A 15,784-nucleotide genomic window follows, 5' to 3' on the forward strand; every position below is an offset into this window, starting at 1 on the left:
TTGGAAGGTGCTGTCCAAAGATCCTTGGTGAATTTCTGCAGTGTATCGTGTAGATGGTACACACTCACAGTTGGTGGCGGAGGGAGTGGATATTTGTGGATGTGGTGCCAATCAAGCAGGCTGCTTTGGCCTGGGTGTCCTAGTGTCTTGAGTAGATGCGGGCAAGTGGGAGAACTCATCACACTCCTGACTTGTAGATGCTGGAGAGGCTTTAGGGAATCAGACAGTGCAGGATTCTTAGCCTCTGATCTGCTCTTGTAGCCATTGCATTGAAATGGCTGGTCCAGTTCAATTTCTGGTCTTTGGTAACCCCCAGGATGTTGATAGAGGGGATTCAGTGATAGTAATGTCACTGAATATCAAGGGACATTAGTTAAATCTCCCTTTTCATATGTTCCCTTGCGGGGTAAGGCTGGGCCAGCGTTGTCCCTGGTTGGAGAGAATCATTGGCAGCTCAAGACCAACTAACATTTGTGTGGTGTGAATGTTACTTGTCACTTTTCAGCTTAATATCCAGGTCTTGGTCCATTTGGACTTGGAATGCTTCAGCGTCTGGAGAATCTATGGTACAAAAAGCTGCCACTCAGCATGTTGAACATTCTTTTCCTGTTTTCACATCCGGAATCAAAATAGTTTCCGTTTCTTCTCTGATTGTTTTATATTGTGGCTCCAGCCTCCATATTCTACAAGAAAGAAAGTAAGTACTGCATTAAACTCTTTAAGTTCAGTTTTACTGTACAACTATCACAAACTCAATTTCTTCTCCTAAACATTGGTTTTCTGCTAAAATTGGCAAATTTTGAGAGCAAAACAAAAGGGTTTGTCAAAATGTGTACTTGTCAGGAATTCTCAAGTCCTCATCAAGTCGTTAAAAGTCATTACTCAGTCAGAAATGAGGGAGTTTCCCATTTGAAATGTTTCTCATCTTTGTCCATTAAGATGTAAATTGACTTGCTGTGTACCTCTAAGATATTTCTGTTTGTAAACAGAAATCATTATGCAGACCTACCTCCCTCTCCACTGGTACCACAGCACAGAGGCTGACGTATAAACGGCAGAGAGAATGAAATAGATCAATTTCTTGCAGTTTCAGCTCATTTGTGAATGACTAATTATTTGAAAAATGCAGTTGTGAGAGTAGAGGTCATAATGGAGGTGAGAAAGAGTGCAGGGAAAAGGGAAGAGAAAGGTAAAAAAGAAAAAAAAAAAATGCAGCACCAAAGAAAAATAACTTATTCCAGACAATTCCATGACAGGTACTTGCCTCTGGCATAACATGGAAGTCTTCAGCAAGGATACCTAAATAGATGTCCCCAAATCTCTTAATCCTTTCTCAAGGTTGAGGTTTGACTTGGAACAGAAGTAAAGATACAACTGTACCCTGATACAGTTGCGGCTGTACAGAACATTAGGTAGGCTACTTTTGGAACGCAGAGGAACCTCGATTATCTGAATGACATGGGCGGGGAGAATTTGTTTTGATAATCAAATGTTCAGATAATCGAATGCTGAAAAGCACAATTTAGCCAAGCATCGGGACCTTGCGATCTTGATTGGGTAATCCAAATTTCGGATAATCGAATGCCTGATAATCGAGGTTTTTCTGTACTGCATTCAGTTCTAGTCTCCCTGCTGTAGGAAAGATGTTGTGAAATTTGAAATGGTTCAGAAAAGATTGACAAAGATGTTGCCAGGGTTGGAGGGTTTGAGCTGTAGGAAGAGGTTGAATAGGTTGGGGCTGTTTTCCCCTGGAGCGTCGGAGGCTGAGGGGTGACCTTATAGAGGTTTACAAAATTATGAGGGGCATGGATAGGGTAAATAGGCAAGGTCTTTTCCCTGTGGTAGGGGTAGTCCAAATCTAGGGGGCATAGGTTTAGGGTGGGAGGGGAAAGATATTAAAAGGGACCTAAGGGATAATATTTTCACACGGAGAGTGGTGCGTGTATGGAATGAGCTGCCAGAGGAAGTGGTGGAGGCTGGTACAATTGCGACATTTAACAGGCATTTGGATGGGTATATGAATAGGAAGGGTTTGGAGGGATATGGGCCGGGTGCTGGCAAATGGGACTAGACTAAATGAGGATATCTGGAGTTGGACCGAAGGGTCTGTTTCGTGCTGTACATCTCTCGGACTCTATGATATCAGTGTATTTCACCACTGTGCTCACTATTTATCTTGTGCATTCTGAGAGTGCCATTACAAAGGAAGATCCAAGAAGTTTGACCCAGAGAGAGTCAAGGGTTAGTGTTCGGAATGATGACATTTTTTTCCAATCAGGAGGGCGTGTGCCTTGGAATATACATTTGGAGGTAATGCTGCTCCGATGTGCTTGCTGATCCTGATCTTTTAGGTGGAGTGGTTCATGGGTCTGGAAGATGTCATCAAGGACTTGGCAAGCTGTTGCAATGCATCTTGTCAATACAGACACTATGTGCCAGTGGTACTGAGAGTGAACGTTTCTTGTGTTGATCAAAGGTCTGAGGAAGGATCACTCGACTCTGATTTGTCTCCACAGATACTGCCAGACCTGCTGAGCTTTTCCAGTAATTTCTACCTTTGTTTCTGATTTACAGCATCCACACTTCTTACGGCTTTGTTTTAAGAGCGTTGCTGTATTCGGTGACTTGCGTGTTGCTGGCCCTACCCTTGTTCAAGCAACTGGAGAGTATTTCGTCACTTGGGCCTTGGAAACAAAAAGATTTTGGTGAATAGAAAGGTGACTCATTTAACTCATTGCCACCAGCCTCAGACCTGCAAAGCTAGCCACAGTATTTATATGACTGGTCCATTTGAATTTCTGGCCAGCGCTGATGGCCCATAATGTTGATGGTCAGGGATTTGATGATGTTAGCACCATCAGATGTTAAAGGGAAAAGTTGGACACTTTCTTGTTGCTCGTGGTAGCAGAGATTATTTGTCATTCATCAGCCTAAACTTAAAGCTGCCCAAGGGCTTGCTGATATAAGACCATAAGATTTAAGAGCAGCAGTAGGCCATTTGGTCCATCCAGTGCTCTGCCAGTCAATATGATCATGGCAGATCTGAAAATCCTCAACTGTACTTTCCTACCTTTTCCATGTAACCCTCAATTCCCTCACTAGGTAAAAATCTATCTCAGTATTGAATACCTTTCACAACCCAACCTCTATCCTCTGCACCAAAGAATTCCACAGATTTATAACTCTCTAAGAGAGGAAATTCATCCTCATCTCTATTTTAAATGGCAGCCCTTACTTTGAGATTATGTCTTTAAGAACCCCTTAAGAATCTTACTCAAATTGTCCTCATAAGAAAGCTCCTCGTTATATTCCATCTGCACCGCCTTCCTAACCTGCAATCTTCTTCCTGACCTCTCCGCCCCCACCCCACTCTGACCTATCACCCTCACCTTGACCTCTTTCCACCTATCGCATTTCCATCGCCCCTCCCCCAAGTCCCTCCTCCCTACCTTTTATCTTAGCCTGCTGGACACACTTTCCTCATTCCTGAAGAAGGGCTTATGCCCGAAACGTCGATTCTCCTGTTCCCTGGATGCTGCCCGACCTGCTGCGCTTTTCCAGCAACACATTTTCAGCTCTGATCTCCAGCATCTGCAGACCTCACTTTCTCCTCTAAGACTTTGCCCACCCACGTAACCTGTTTATCCCTTTGCAAACTCTTTGTCTCATCCTTGCCACTTGTCTTCCAATGTACTTTTCTGCAAAACTGGTAATAGCATGTTCACTTCCCTCATCCAAGATGCGGAGGAGCCAGTTTTGGACTAGGGTGGACAAAGTTAAAAAATCACACAACAGTCAGGTTTTAATCCAACAGCTTTATTTGGAAGCACTAGCTATCGGAGCGCTGCTCCTTCCAACTTGTTGGACTATAACCTGGTGTTGTGTGGTTTTTAACTTTGTCCCTCATCCAAGTCATTAATATATTTTAACTTGACCAAGGGCTACTTGACTTCAACTTTGAGATTTTTGTGCAGAGGTGATGCATGTACAGTGTGTTCACCACAGAAACTGTCAGCAAATGGTGCAGTTGTGGGATTAGAATGGTGCTATAGAGGAACATGTCCATCTCTACCCCCCATCCCCACCCAGTGCACAAATTGCAAGAGGTTAGTGAGCAGGTACAGCAAGTAATCAGGAAAGCTAATAGAAAGTTATGGTTTATTGCAAGGGGAATTGAATGCAAGAATGGTTTTACATGGCATTGGTGAGGCCACATCTGGAGTACAATGTAAGTACCGGTCACTGTACTTATAGAGGATGGTAATGTATTGGAAGCAGATCACAGATGGTTTACTGGACTAACACCCAGAATGAGTGGATTGCCTTGTGATGAAGGCAACTATCACAGTGATTGTATCCTCTGGAGTTTCAAAGAGAGAATTGAGTTAATTAAAGGGTGGCACGGTGGCTCAATGGTTAGCACTGCTGCCTCACAGCACCAGTGTCCCAGGTTCGATTCCAGCCTTGGTCGACTGTCTGTGTGGACATTCTCCCCCTATCTGTGTGGGTTTACTCCTGATACTCCGGTTTCTTCTCACAGTCCAAAGATATGCAGGTCAGGTGAAATGGCCATGCTAAATTGTCCATAGTGTTAGGTACATTGGTCAGAGGGAAATGGGACTGGCTGGGTTACTCTTCGGAGGGTCGGTGTTGGGCTGAAGGGCCTGTTTCCACACTGTAGGGAAACTAATCTAAAATAAACCTTTAAGAACCTGAGGAGACTTGACCAAGTAGGTGTGAAAAGGATCTTTCCTCTTGTGACAGAATCCAGAACCGGGGTACACAGTTTTAGAATAAGGGGCTCCCATTTAAGATAAAGAAATACTTTTCACTCTCAGAGGGTTCTGAGTCTTTGGAATTCCCCTTCCTCAAAAAAAAAACAGAGGATGCAGGAAGTTTACATATTTTCCAGGCAGATGAATGGATTCTTGCTTCTCAAGAGATCTGCTGGAATTTAGAGTTAAGGCTAAAATCAAATTGGTCATGATCTTAATAAAAAGCAGAGCAGGCTCAATCAAGCCAACTTTTCGAGTCATAGAGCTATACAGCACCGGAAACAGACCTTTCGGTCCAACCCGTCCATGTCGACCAGATATCTTAACTTAATCTAGTCCCACTTGCCAGCACCTGGCCCATATCCCTCTCAATTCTTCCTATTCATATACCCAATACAGATGCCTGTTAACTGTTGTAATTATACCAGCCACCACCACTTCCTGTAGCAGCTCATTCCACACACGCACCACCCTCTGCATGAAAAAGTTGCCCCTTAAGGTCCCTTTTAAATCTTCCCCTCTCACCCCAAACCTATGCCCTCTAGTTCTGGACACCCCCACCCCAGGGAAATGACCTTGTCTATTTATCCTGTTCAATGTCCCTCTGAAAGATCACCTAACGCCCCAGAGCAAACAGTCCCAGTCTGTTCAGCCTCACCCTCTTTCATATGTTCACATAGTTTCACTTTCAGCTAGGCTTCTGAGAAATTCATCTATTATTATAGAGCTGTTGAGCATGCAATTACTTGTATGAATTATCAGGCTGCAGGGAGAGGGAATTGTAAACTGTTCACAACTAGAAAAACATAAATGCAGAGATTGGGAGGTCGGGACTTGGACATTTGCAGATGACTCATTTGATTCTGGCACAACAGGAAAAGTTTCACCAAGGACTGGTAAGTACCTACCTCTGCCTTATAAAGGGCAGTCATGGAAGCACAGTTACTGGAGAACTGCTAACCTTGTTCTGTTACTTAAAACAGAATGAAGAGGTGGCTGAATAATTACAAGATGGTCACTCGAAAGTGTGTAAATTAATGAAAAATGTTCTGCATGTCAGTGTGAATAGCCATTGAGAGGGGAACGCATTGATCAAAATGGATTGTCGGAGGAACATCGAGATTCATGAAATAAATTAAACGTTTTAAGGAAATGAAAGCAAGGATCGAGAAGGACAGTGCATTAGATGCAGTGTGCAGCACTTTCAGCAAGGTTTTAGACAAGGTCCCACACAGCAGACTGACGAGAAAAGTAACAGCCCACGTGATCCAAGGGCAAGTGGCAGATCGAATTTTAAATTCGGTCAGAAGCTGGAAGCAAAGGGGTAGATGGGTATTTATGTGACTAGGAAGCTGTATCCAATGGGGTTCTGCAGGGATCAGTACATTGGCTAATAATCCTACTCTTCTCTGATTCCATTTTCTCCCCCATATCCATTGGTCCTTTAAATGCTAAGAACTATATCTAACTCCTTCTTGCAAACATTCAATGTTTTGGCCTCATCCACTTTCTGTTGCAGAGAATTCCCCAGGCTTCCCACTCTCTGGGTGAAGACATTTCTCCTCATCTCAGTCGTAAAAGGCCTACCCAATATACTTGGAATGTGACCTCTGCTCTGGACTCCCAGGTCATTGAAAACATCCTTCCTTCAATTACCCTTTCTCATGCATTTAAAAGGCTCCTATAAGGACCCCTCCTTCTTCCGAACTCTAGGAATATTCTCCCTAACTGATACAGTCTCTCTTCATATATCAGTCCTGCCATCTTAGGATTCAGTCTGGTAAACCTTTGCCCTGCACTCCCTCCGTAGCCAGAATGTCCTTCCTCAGATATGAGAACCAAATACTTCGGGTGTGGTCTCACCAAGGTTCTGTACAATTGCTTCTGTATTCGAGTCCTTTCATTAGGAAGGCCAGATGTTGAGTAAGGAGAGGCATGTTGGTTCAATGGTTGGCACTGCTGCTTCACGGCACCAGGGACCCAGGTACGATTCTACCTTCTGGCAACCATCTGCATGGAGTTTACACATTCTCCCTGTATCTTTGCAGGTTTCCTTCCAAAGATGTGCAGGTTAGATGGATTGGCCATGGAGAATGCAGGATTCAGGGGGTGGGACCCTCTTTGGAGGGTCGATGTGAACTCGATGGGCCTAATGGCCTGCTTCCATACTGTAGGGGTCCTATGATTCTAAAAAGTAAATTAAACGAGAAGTTTGCCAACCAACTAAGATTTTAACATTAGTGCAGGTGTCGCGATCAACGTTACAAGCCACACTGACTGCTTAACGCATTTAGAACAATTGTACTCTTTGAGTCATAGGGTCATTGAGATTTACAGCATGGAAACAGGCCCTTTGGTCTAACTTGTCCATGCCAACCAGACATCAGAAATAAATCTAGTCCCATTTGCCAGCATGTGGCCCATATCCCTCTAAGCCCTTCCTATTCATGTACTAATTAGACATCCGCACCATTACACAGATCCTAAGGTGCTCAGGCCAATCCTCATTTAACTTTCTTTCCCACTACTCCTCCAATGTTTTCCCTCCCATAGTTCTTGCTCTTTCTTGAAATGCAATTGAGCCTTAGGAATTAAAATTCTGGAATTTAAAAGGTAGTATCAGTAATGGCGACTGAGAAATCATCACAGTTTGATGTCTGGTTTGCTAATGCCCTGGAGGGAAGCTATTTTGCTGTCTGTACCTGTCTGGCCCGTACATGTGATTCCAGACCCACAGCAATAACTGAACAGCTACACTGAATATATTCAAGAAAGAGATAATTTTTGAGATATTACAGGTATGGGGAGAAAGTGGGAGTGTGGCACTGAGATAGAGGATAAGCCATGATCATATAGACTGGTGTAGCAGACCCGAAGGGCTGAATGGCCTACTCCTGCTCTTAATTTCTTTATTTCTATGTACTGCATTGTTTTTTGCTTAACATATATGTTCATGCAAACTTAGGAATTAGTAGCAAGTGAGGAAATTTGGTCTTTCTATACTGCTCCAGTGTTCAACAAGATCATAGAGTCAGAGAGCCATAGAGGTGTACAGCATGGAAACAGATCTTTCAGTCCAACCAGACATCCTAAATTAATCCAGTCCCATTTTCCAGCATTTAGCCCATATCCCTCTATGAACTTTCCTATTCATGCATCCATCCAGATGCCTTTTAAATGTTGTAATTGTACCAGCCTCTACCACTTCCTCTGACAGCTCATTCCATACATGCATCACCCTCTGAGTGAAAATCCCTTTTAAATCTTACCCCTTTCACCCTACACCTATGCCCTCTAGTTTTGGACTCCACTACCCTGGGATAAAAATACTATCCATGCCCCTCATTACTTTATCAACCTCTACAAGGTCACCCCCCAGCCTCCAACACTCCAGGGAAAACAGCCTCAGCTTATTCAGTCTCTCCCAATAGCTCCAGTCCTGGCAACATCCTTGCAAATCTTGGCTGAACCCTGAACTTCACAACATTTTTTCCATAGCAGGGAGACCAGCACTGAATGCAGTATTCCAAAAGTGGCCTCACCAATGTCCTGTACAGCCACAATATGGCGGCAATGTGGCAGCATGGTGGCTCAGTGGTTAGCACTGCTGCCTCACAGCACCAGGGTCCAGGTTCGATTCCGGCCTCGGGTGACTGACTGTGTGGAGTTTGCACATTCTCCCCGTGTCTGCGTGGGTTTCCTCCGGGTGCTCCAGTTTCCTCCCACAGTTCAAAGATGAGCAGGTTAGGTGAATTGGCCGTGCTAAATTGCCCATAGGTTAGGTGCGTTAGTCAGAGGGAAATGAGTCTGGGTGGGTTACTCTTCGGAGGGTCGGTGTGGACTTGTAGGGCCGAAGGGCTGTTTCCACACTGTAGGGAATCTAATCTAATCTAATTCCTATACTCAATGCACTAACCAATAAAAGCAAGCATGCCAAGCCCTTCTTCACTATCATATCAACCTACAACTTCACTCTCAAGCAACCATGAACCTCCACCCTTAGTCCCATGGCTGATATTTATATGGCTTCATTTCACATTGATGTCTATCTCTGATATTACTTGTCTCCCTTATTATTCAAGAATCTAACTCTGCCTCAAAGTATTTAGTGATCCCATTTCCACTGCTCTCAGGGGATGAGAGCTCCAAAGACTCACAAATGTCTGAGAGAAAAGAAATCTTAAATGGGAGATCCCATGTTTTTATTTACTGTATTTTTTTAAAATAGTGTCCTCCAGTTCTAGTCTCTCCAACAAGAGGAAACGTCTTTTTTAGTATCCATCCTAACAAATCCTCTCAGGATCTATATGCTTCAATCAGATCACCTCTCATTTCTCTAACCCCCAAAGAATACGGGTGTAGAATGGAGATTACAGGAGGAAATAATGGGGGCTTGTGAGAAAGGGACAGAGATAGTCATAGATAATTGTAATCAATGTGCAGATTGGCTGAATCAAATTAGTAGCCTGCGCAATGAGTTCATGGGACAGTTTCATGGTACAGCATACTCTGAGGACTACACGAAAGCACGCTGTACAAGATGTGGGGCTATGTAATGAGACAGGATTAATTAATAACCACATAGTAAAGGTCCCTATTGGTAGCAGTGTTCATAAGATTGAATTTCCTATTCAGTGAGGCTAAGAAGAATGCTTTAAAGTTACATAAGGTCATTCTGAGAGCATGAAGACAGAGCTGGCTAAAGTGAACTGGTAAGTAAGTTTCGTGGATTAGTGAATTAGAATTTATCTTCACATAGGGAGGTGCGTGTATGGAATGAGCTGCCAGAGGAAGTGGTGGAGGCTGGTACAATTACAACTTTTAAAAGGCATCAGTATGGGTATATGAATAGAAAGGGTTTAGAGGGATATGGGCCAATTGCTGGCATAAGGGACCAATTAGGTTGGGATATCTGGTCAGCATGGACGGGTTGGACCAAAGGGTCTGTTTCTGTGCTGTACGTCTCTATGACTCCTATGACTCTATGTACTTAAGTACAGAGATACAGGAGTACAGTGACAAGTTTACAAAGTCGCCATTCTCCGACGCTATCCTAGGTGCAAAGATACATTGATACAAACTCTTAGCTATAAAGTAGAAAAATAAAGAAATACAGTTAAAAGTTCGACACTACAATCCTTCTTAAGTGCTTAGCAATGGGTCTGGATCCAGACTGTTGCAATTTAAGAAGGTAGGTAAATAGAGACGCAGTGGTAGGCATTTAACAAGATAGTTCACAGCTTTCAAAAAAAATGTTACAGTCAGTCATCTGCAGCTAAATAAGGAAGTTAAATATTGGCTGATGTAAATTGAAACAACAAACATAACTCTGCTGTATGATGGTTGGAGGTCAGAAGATTGAGCAGAAAATGAAGAACAGCAAAGAATGGCAATAAGGTTGGTAAGAAAGTGGAAATTAGAGCAACAGGGAATGTTAAGCTAGAAATATAAAACAGATGGTAAGAGTTTCTACAGTTACTCAAAACGGAAAAGAGTAAGTAAAATGAGTGTCGGTCTTCTCGAGAATTAATCTGGGGCATTAATAGTGAAAAGTATGGAAGACAGATGAATTGAACAGAAGTCTTGCATTTGTCTTCACTTTAGAGGATGCAAGTAATATTCCAGAAATAATTGGGAATCATAATGCGAAAGGGAGCAATGAACTGAAACTGATTACAATCACCAGAGTGGGGGTAATGAGGACATTGTTAGAAATAAAATGCAGATGAAACAGATGTTCTGCACTTAACCTTCAAGAGGAATTTGGCAAGGCCACATCAAAGTTTTCTACATAGAGGGTATGTAGAGGGTATGTAAAATCTATGTAGAGGGTAGCATTTGTTTTAATATTCATTATTGGGATGTGGATGTCACTGGCAAGGTCAACATTTATTGCCCTTCCCTAATTGCCCCAGGGTGATTAAGAGTCAACCACATTGCTGCAGGTCTGGAGTCACATGTAGACCGGATGAATTAAAGGCAACAGCTCTTCCCCCTCCTAAAGGTCACCAGATTGGTTCTTCCAACAATTGACAACCGTTTCATGGTCACCATCAGACTCTTAATTCCAGATTTTTATTGAAATTTTAATTCATAGGATCATAGAATCCCAACAGTGGTGGAAATAGGCCCTTCAGCCCAACAAATCCACAATGACCCTCCAAAGAGTAACTCATCCAGACCCACTTCCCTACCCTATTATCATAGATTTACCCCCGACCTACACATCCCTGAACAATTTCCCATGACCAGTTCACCTCACCTGCATAAGCTTTGGATTGTGGGAGGAAACCCACACAGATAAGGGGAGAATGTGCAAACTCCACACAGGCAGTCACCCGAGGCTGGAATCGAACCCAGGTCCCAAGCGCTGTGAGGCAGCAGTGCTAACCCCTGAGCTACCTTGCCACATAGGTCCCAGAATGTTATGTAGGTCTCTGGCAATAATACCACTAGTAATAATATCACTAGCCCATCACCTTCCTCTATTAACATAAGTGGAGGATTCATTGGCTAACAGGAAGCAGAAGGTACACAAAAATAGGACTTTTTTTTGGATTGATAAGTGATGTGCCTGGTAGATCAGTGGTGAGGCCTCAATTATTTACAATATATATCAATTACTTAGATGAAGGGACAAAATGTATGGTAGCTTTAAATGTGCTGACTGTTCAAAGACAAGGTAGGACAGTAAGTTGTGAGGAGGACAAAAAGGCAAGTAAATTAGTTTCATGAGTAGACAATGGAGAGGTGATGGCCTGGAGGTCTTGTTTCTGAACTGTCAACCCAAAGACTCAGGTGATGTTCTGGAGAGCTGGATTTTAATCCTGTCATGGCCGATGGTGGAATTTGAATTCAATGAATGTCTGGAATTAAGAGTCTAATGATGACCATGAATCCATTGTCAATTGTCAAGAAAACCCATCTGGTTTCACTAATGTCCTTTAGGAAATGAGCCATCCTTACCTGGTCTGGCCTATATGTGACTCCAGACCCACAGCAATGTGATTGACTCTTAACTGTCCTCTGGGCAATTAAGGATGGGCAATAAACGCTTCCCACATCTGTGAATGAATAAAGAGCAAATATAATTTGGGAGATGGAATATATTGAGAAAATGTGAACTGTCCACCTTATATGAAAGATTAGTAAAGTAGCATTTCATTTAAATGGAGAGTGAGTACAGAATTCTGAGGTACAGAGGGATCTGGGCATACTGGTACATGACACTTCAACATGTTAATCTAGAGGTGTAGCATGTGATTAGAAAGGCAAATGGAACATTGCTGTTTATTAAAAGTGGAATGGAATATAAAAGTAAGGTTGTTTTGCTACACTCTCCTTCACTTAAGAAAGAATGTAAATGCATTAGAGACAGTTCAGAAAAAAAGTTCTCTTAACTAATACCTGAGTTTTTGAGATTTTGGAATTAAGGGATGTTGTCTTGTGAGGAAGAATTGTAATTATAGTGTGGTTGCTTTGAGGGGCTTATAAACCACGCCCACAGGTAATGTTTTGCCTTTACTATCTCTCATCTTTATTCAAACTGATTTTACATCCGATCTCCGGAATCGTGATAATATCTGACTCTTGTACAGGTGCCATCCTTCATAAACAGAGTTACTGTGCCACATTTACAACCTTCTAAGTGTCATTACGTATATTGAGGTCCCAGCTTTAGAGTCAGCTCTCTGTAGTGTCTATCAGATCATTCATATTTATTTTTTTTGCACAGTCGATTGATCTGTTTTGTTCCAAGTTCCATGTGCATTCAAATACAAGCCTTTATTTTTGTCTTTTTATTAAATTTGTAATCTCAAGTCCTATCTACTGTTCCATATGTAGATATGTACACTCTGTCCCTTTCTATCACACACTGATCACCAATTCCATTATTGATTTCTTGCCTTCTAATTGCTGCTGATGCTGCTAAACTTATCTAATCTTCCCCAACTTAATCCCCGACAAGAGACCCCACCCAAACAACTCGCACCCCCCACCACAATGCCCCAGCTACTTATGTCTGAAGCCATTTCTATCACTCCACTTATACAACACACTAGAGTTCAGCTCCTGGGACTGTCCCAGTAGTCCAGCTCCCACTTTCCCCAGTACAGGTATCATATTCCCACATCATTTCCCCCATATCGATCATTGAGCTACACATTCATCTCACCAAATTGCTTGTGGATCAGGTAATAATTCAGTGATTGCTACCTTTGAAGTTCTGCTTTTCTGCTTTTTTAAAAAAATTGTGCTCTAGCTGCTCATATTCTCTCAACAGAAGCTCTTTCCTAATTTGATCAATGCCACTGGAACCTCCTCCTCTCTCTCCAAGTTCATTTCCAGCCCAATGCAAATGTCCTGAATCCTGGCACTAGGCAGGCAACACTGTCATCAATACTATTGTTCTTCACAATAGACAATAGACAATAGGTGCAGGAGTAGACCATTCTGCCCTTCGAGCCTGCACCACCATTCAATATGATCATGGCTGATCATCCTTAATCAGTATCCTGTTCTTGCCTTATCTCCATAACCCTTGATTCCACTATCCTTGAGAGCTCTATCCAACTCTTTTCTAAATGAATCCAGAGACTGGGCCTCCACTGCCCTCTGGGGCAGAGCATTCCACACCAGCCACCACTCTCTGGGTGAAGAAGTTTCTCCTCATCTCTGTCCTAAATGGTCAACCCCGTATTTTTAAGCTGTGTCCTCTGGTTCGGCACTCACCCATCAGCGGAAACATGTTTCCTGCCTCCAGAGTGTCCAATCCTTTAATAATCTTATATGTCTCAATCATATGCCCTCTCAGTCTTGTCATATCCCCTCTCAGTCTTCACTGTAGACAGCCATGTTTATTCCAAAGAATGACCCCTATTACCACTACATTCCTCACCCCACTTGAATGGCTTCCTGTACAAGAATGCCATAGTCAGTTTGCTTATCTATCTGCACCACCACTTTCAGCCAGTCTGACTGCAGAAATCTCTTGGACCTTTTGGACAACTGTAAAGACTGAATTCTTGCATTTCTACCTTCTTGATCCCCATACTAGCCTCTTGTAGTCACACCCTCCTTTCCCTGACCATAGACCAAAACAAGCCTACAATCATAGATTCCCTACTGTTTGGAAGCGGGCCATTCAGCCCATTAAGGCCACACTGCCCTTCTAAACAGCATCCCACCCAAACCAACCCACCTATCCCATCCCTGTAACCCTGCACTACCTGTGGCTAATCTATCTGGCCAGCACATCCCTGGATATCAGGGATGACCAATCCACTTGCATATCTTTGGATCATGGGCGAAACCAGAGCACCCAGGGGAAATCCCCACAGACATGGGGAACATTCAAACTCCATACAGGCAGTCACCCGAGGCTGGAATCGAACCGGGGGTCCTTGGTATAGTGAGGTAGCAGTGCTAACCATTGAACCTACATGCCACAGCAGCCTAACCACAAGGCAAAGTACAAGTGGCAATAAATTACTATTCTATTCTATTGTCCAGATGCACACAAGAGAAGAGTAAAATGTTAACAATTAGACATCCACCAAGAGACATTCAGTCCAAGTGTCTTTAATCCATTTGGGACTTACTGTATCTGAGTTCTATTTGGTGCAAGGTTGAACCTGAACAAAAACTATGGGCAATAAAGTTTCAGGATGTGTGAAAAAAGAAGCTGCGAGAAACCTGTATGTGAAGATGATGAAAAAAGGAGCATATGAACAAGACATAAAAAGCATGAAGTACACAAAGAAAATTTTAGAACAAGCAACAATTAAAGGATTGGAAAGTATTCTTGACTTAATATTAAAGCTTAAAGTGCTCCCTGCAGCTTTTTGTATGACTGGACTAGGAGCAATCATTCTTGCTGGTTGTGTTGCTGTAGACCTATTTCGAAACAACTCTGAAAATGTCAGTGAAATGACTGAGAACGCAGTCCGTAAAATACTCCATGAGGAATCCATTCAGGAAATCAGTAACCTCATTATCGCTTATCAGAATCGCTACGAAATGTTTGCAAACAACAAAAAGAAACTTTGTGAAGAAGTTACAATCTATGAAAGGGACCTGTTTAACCAGCTCAATCGAGCCAGCCAAAATATGCTTAAATATCCCCGAAGTGCGACTGTGTCAAACTTCCTAGCCTGGTTGAAAGGTGCCAGAATGTATCTGGAAATGCTTTCTGACATGGTTTACTTGGGCGTTATCGACTCATCTGCAGTGGTTCAGGTAGCGCATGTCCACTGTGTTACCATGAGTGAACTGGCACTTGCAGTCAAGAAACAAAAGAGGTCAGTCATTCACTTGTTTCGGTTTCCTTTAGGCATCAGCTTGACAGACAAGGAAGCGGGTCATTCTGTTTGCGTATATTACCCTCACTTCAGTTTCAACGATATCAATGATATCAAGGATCAATACCTGACGCTGCTTCTTGATGATCAACTTAAAAGTGTAAAGGAACAGTTTAAATCTCTTATCATTGACTTTCAAAAAAATTCCTGGGCAAAATTTACAAAGTACCTCAGGACAGTACTATATCTGAATGTTGTGACCAGTAGGTTAGGAACATCACTGAGTTTTTTTTAAATTAAAAAAAAAAGCATGCCTGGGTAGAGTCAGGTTCACACAGACCCAGGGTTTCAGTTGTGCTTTCAGCTGACGTTATTTGGAGTTGATGCTGACGCAACTCTGTCTGTCTGCCTGTCTCTCTCTCTCTCTATTGCAGTAAAACACTTCGAGTCATAGAGTCATAGAGATGTACAGCATGGAAACAGACCCTTCGGTCCAACCCGTCCATGCCGACCAGATATCCCAACCCAATCTAGTCCCACTTGCCAGCACCCGGCCCATATCCCTCCAAACACTTCCTATTCATATACCCATCCAAATGCCCTTTAAAATGTTGCAATTGTACCAGCCTCCACCACTTCCTGTGGCAGCTCATTCCACACACATACTACCCTCTGCGTGAAAAAGTTGCCCCTTAGGTCTCTTTTATA

General features: G+C 42.8%; 1 protein-coding gene across 1 annotated transcript; it reads left to right on the plus strand.

Annotated features, from left to right (window-relative positions):
• Positions 1-597: 597 nt before the first annotated feature.
• On the plus strand, positions 598-15,544 carry LOC122542276. The gene is made up of 3 exons (XM_043679849.1): positions 598-697; positions 2,575-2,717; positions 14,289-15,544. The coding sequence occupies exon 3, from the start codon at positions 14,424-14,426 to the stop codon at positions 15,369-15,371; it is 948 nt and encodes a 315-aa protein (XP_043535784.1). The 5' UTR covers positions 598-697; positions 2,575-2,717; positions 14,289-14,423; the 3' UTR covers positions 15,372-15,544.
• Positions 15,545-15,784: the final 240 nt, after the last annotated feature.

Source organism: Chiloscyllium plagiosum, chromosome 39, assembly GCF_004010195.1.
Source record: "Chiloscyllium plagiosum isolate BGI_BamShark_2017 chromosome 39, ASM401019v2, whole genome shotgun sequence".
Lineage (NCBI taxonomy): Eukaryota > Metazoa > Chordata > Chondrichthyes > Orectolobiformes > Hemiscylliidae > Chiloscyllium > Chiloscyllium plagiosum.

Bases quoted from the DNA above. Each gene is read 5' to 3' on its own strand.
- LOC122542276 (XM_043679849.1), top strand. From the start codon at position 14,424: ATGGGCAATAAAGTTTCAGGATGTGTGAAAAAAGAAGCTGCGAGAAAC.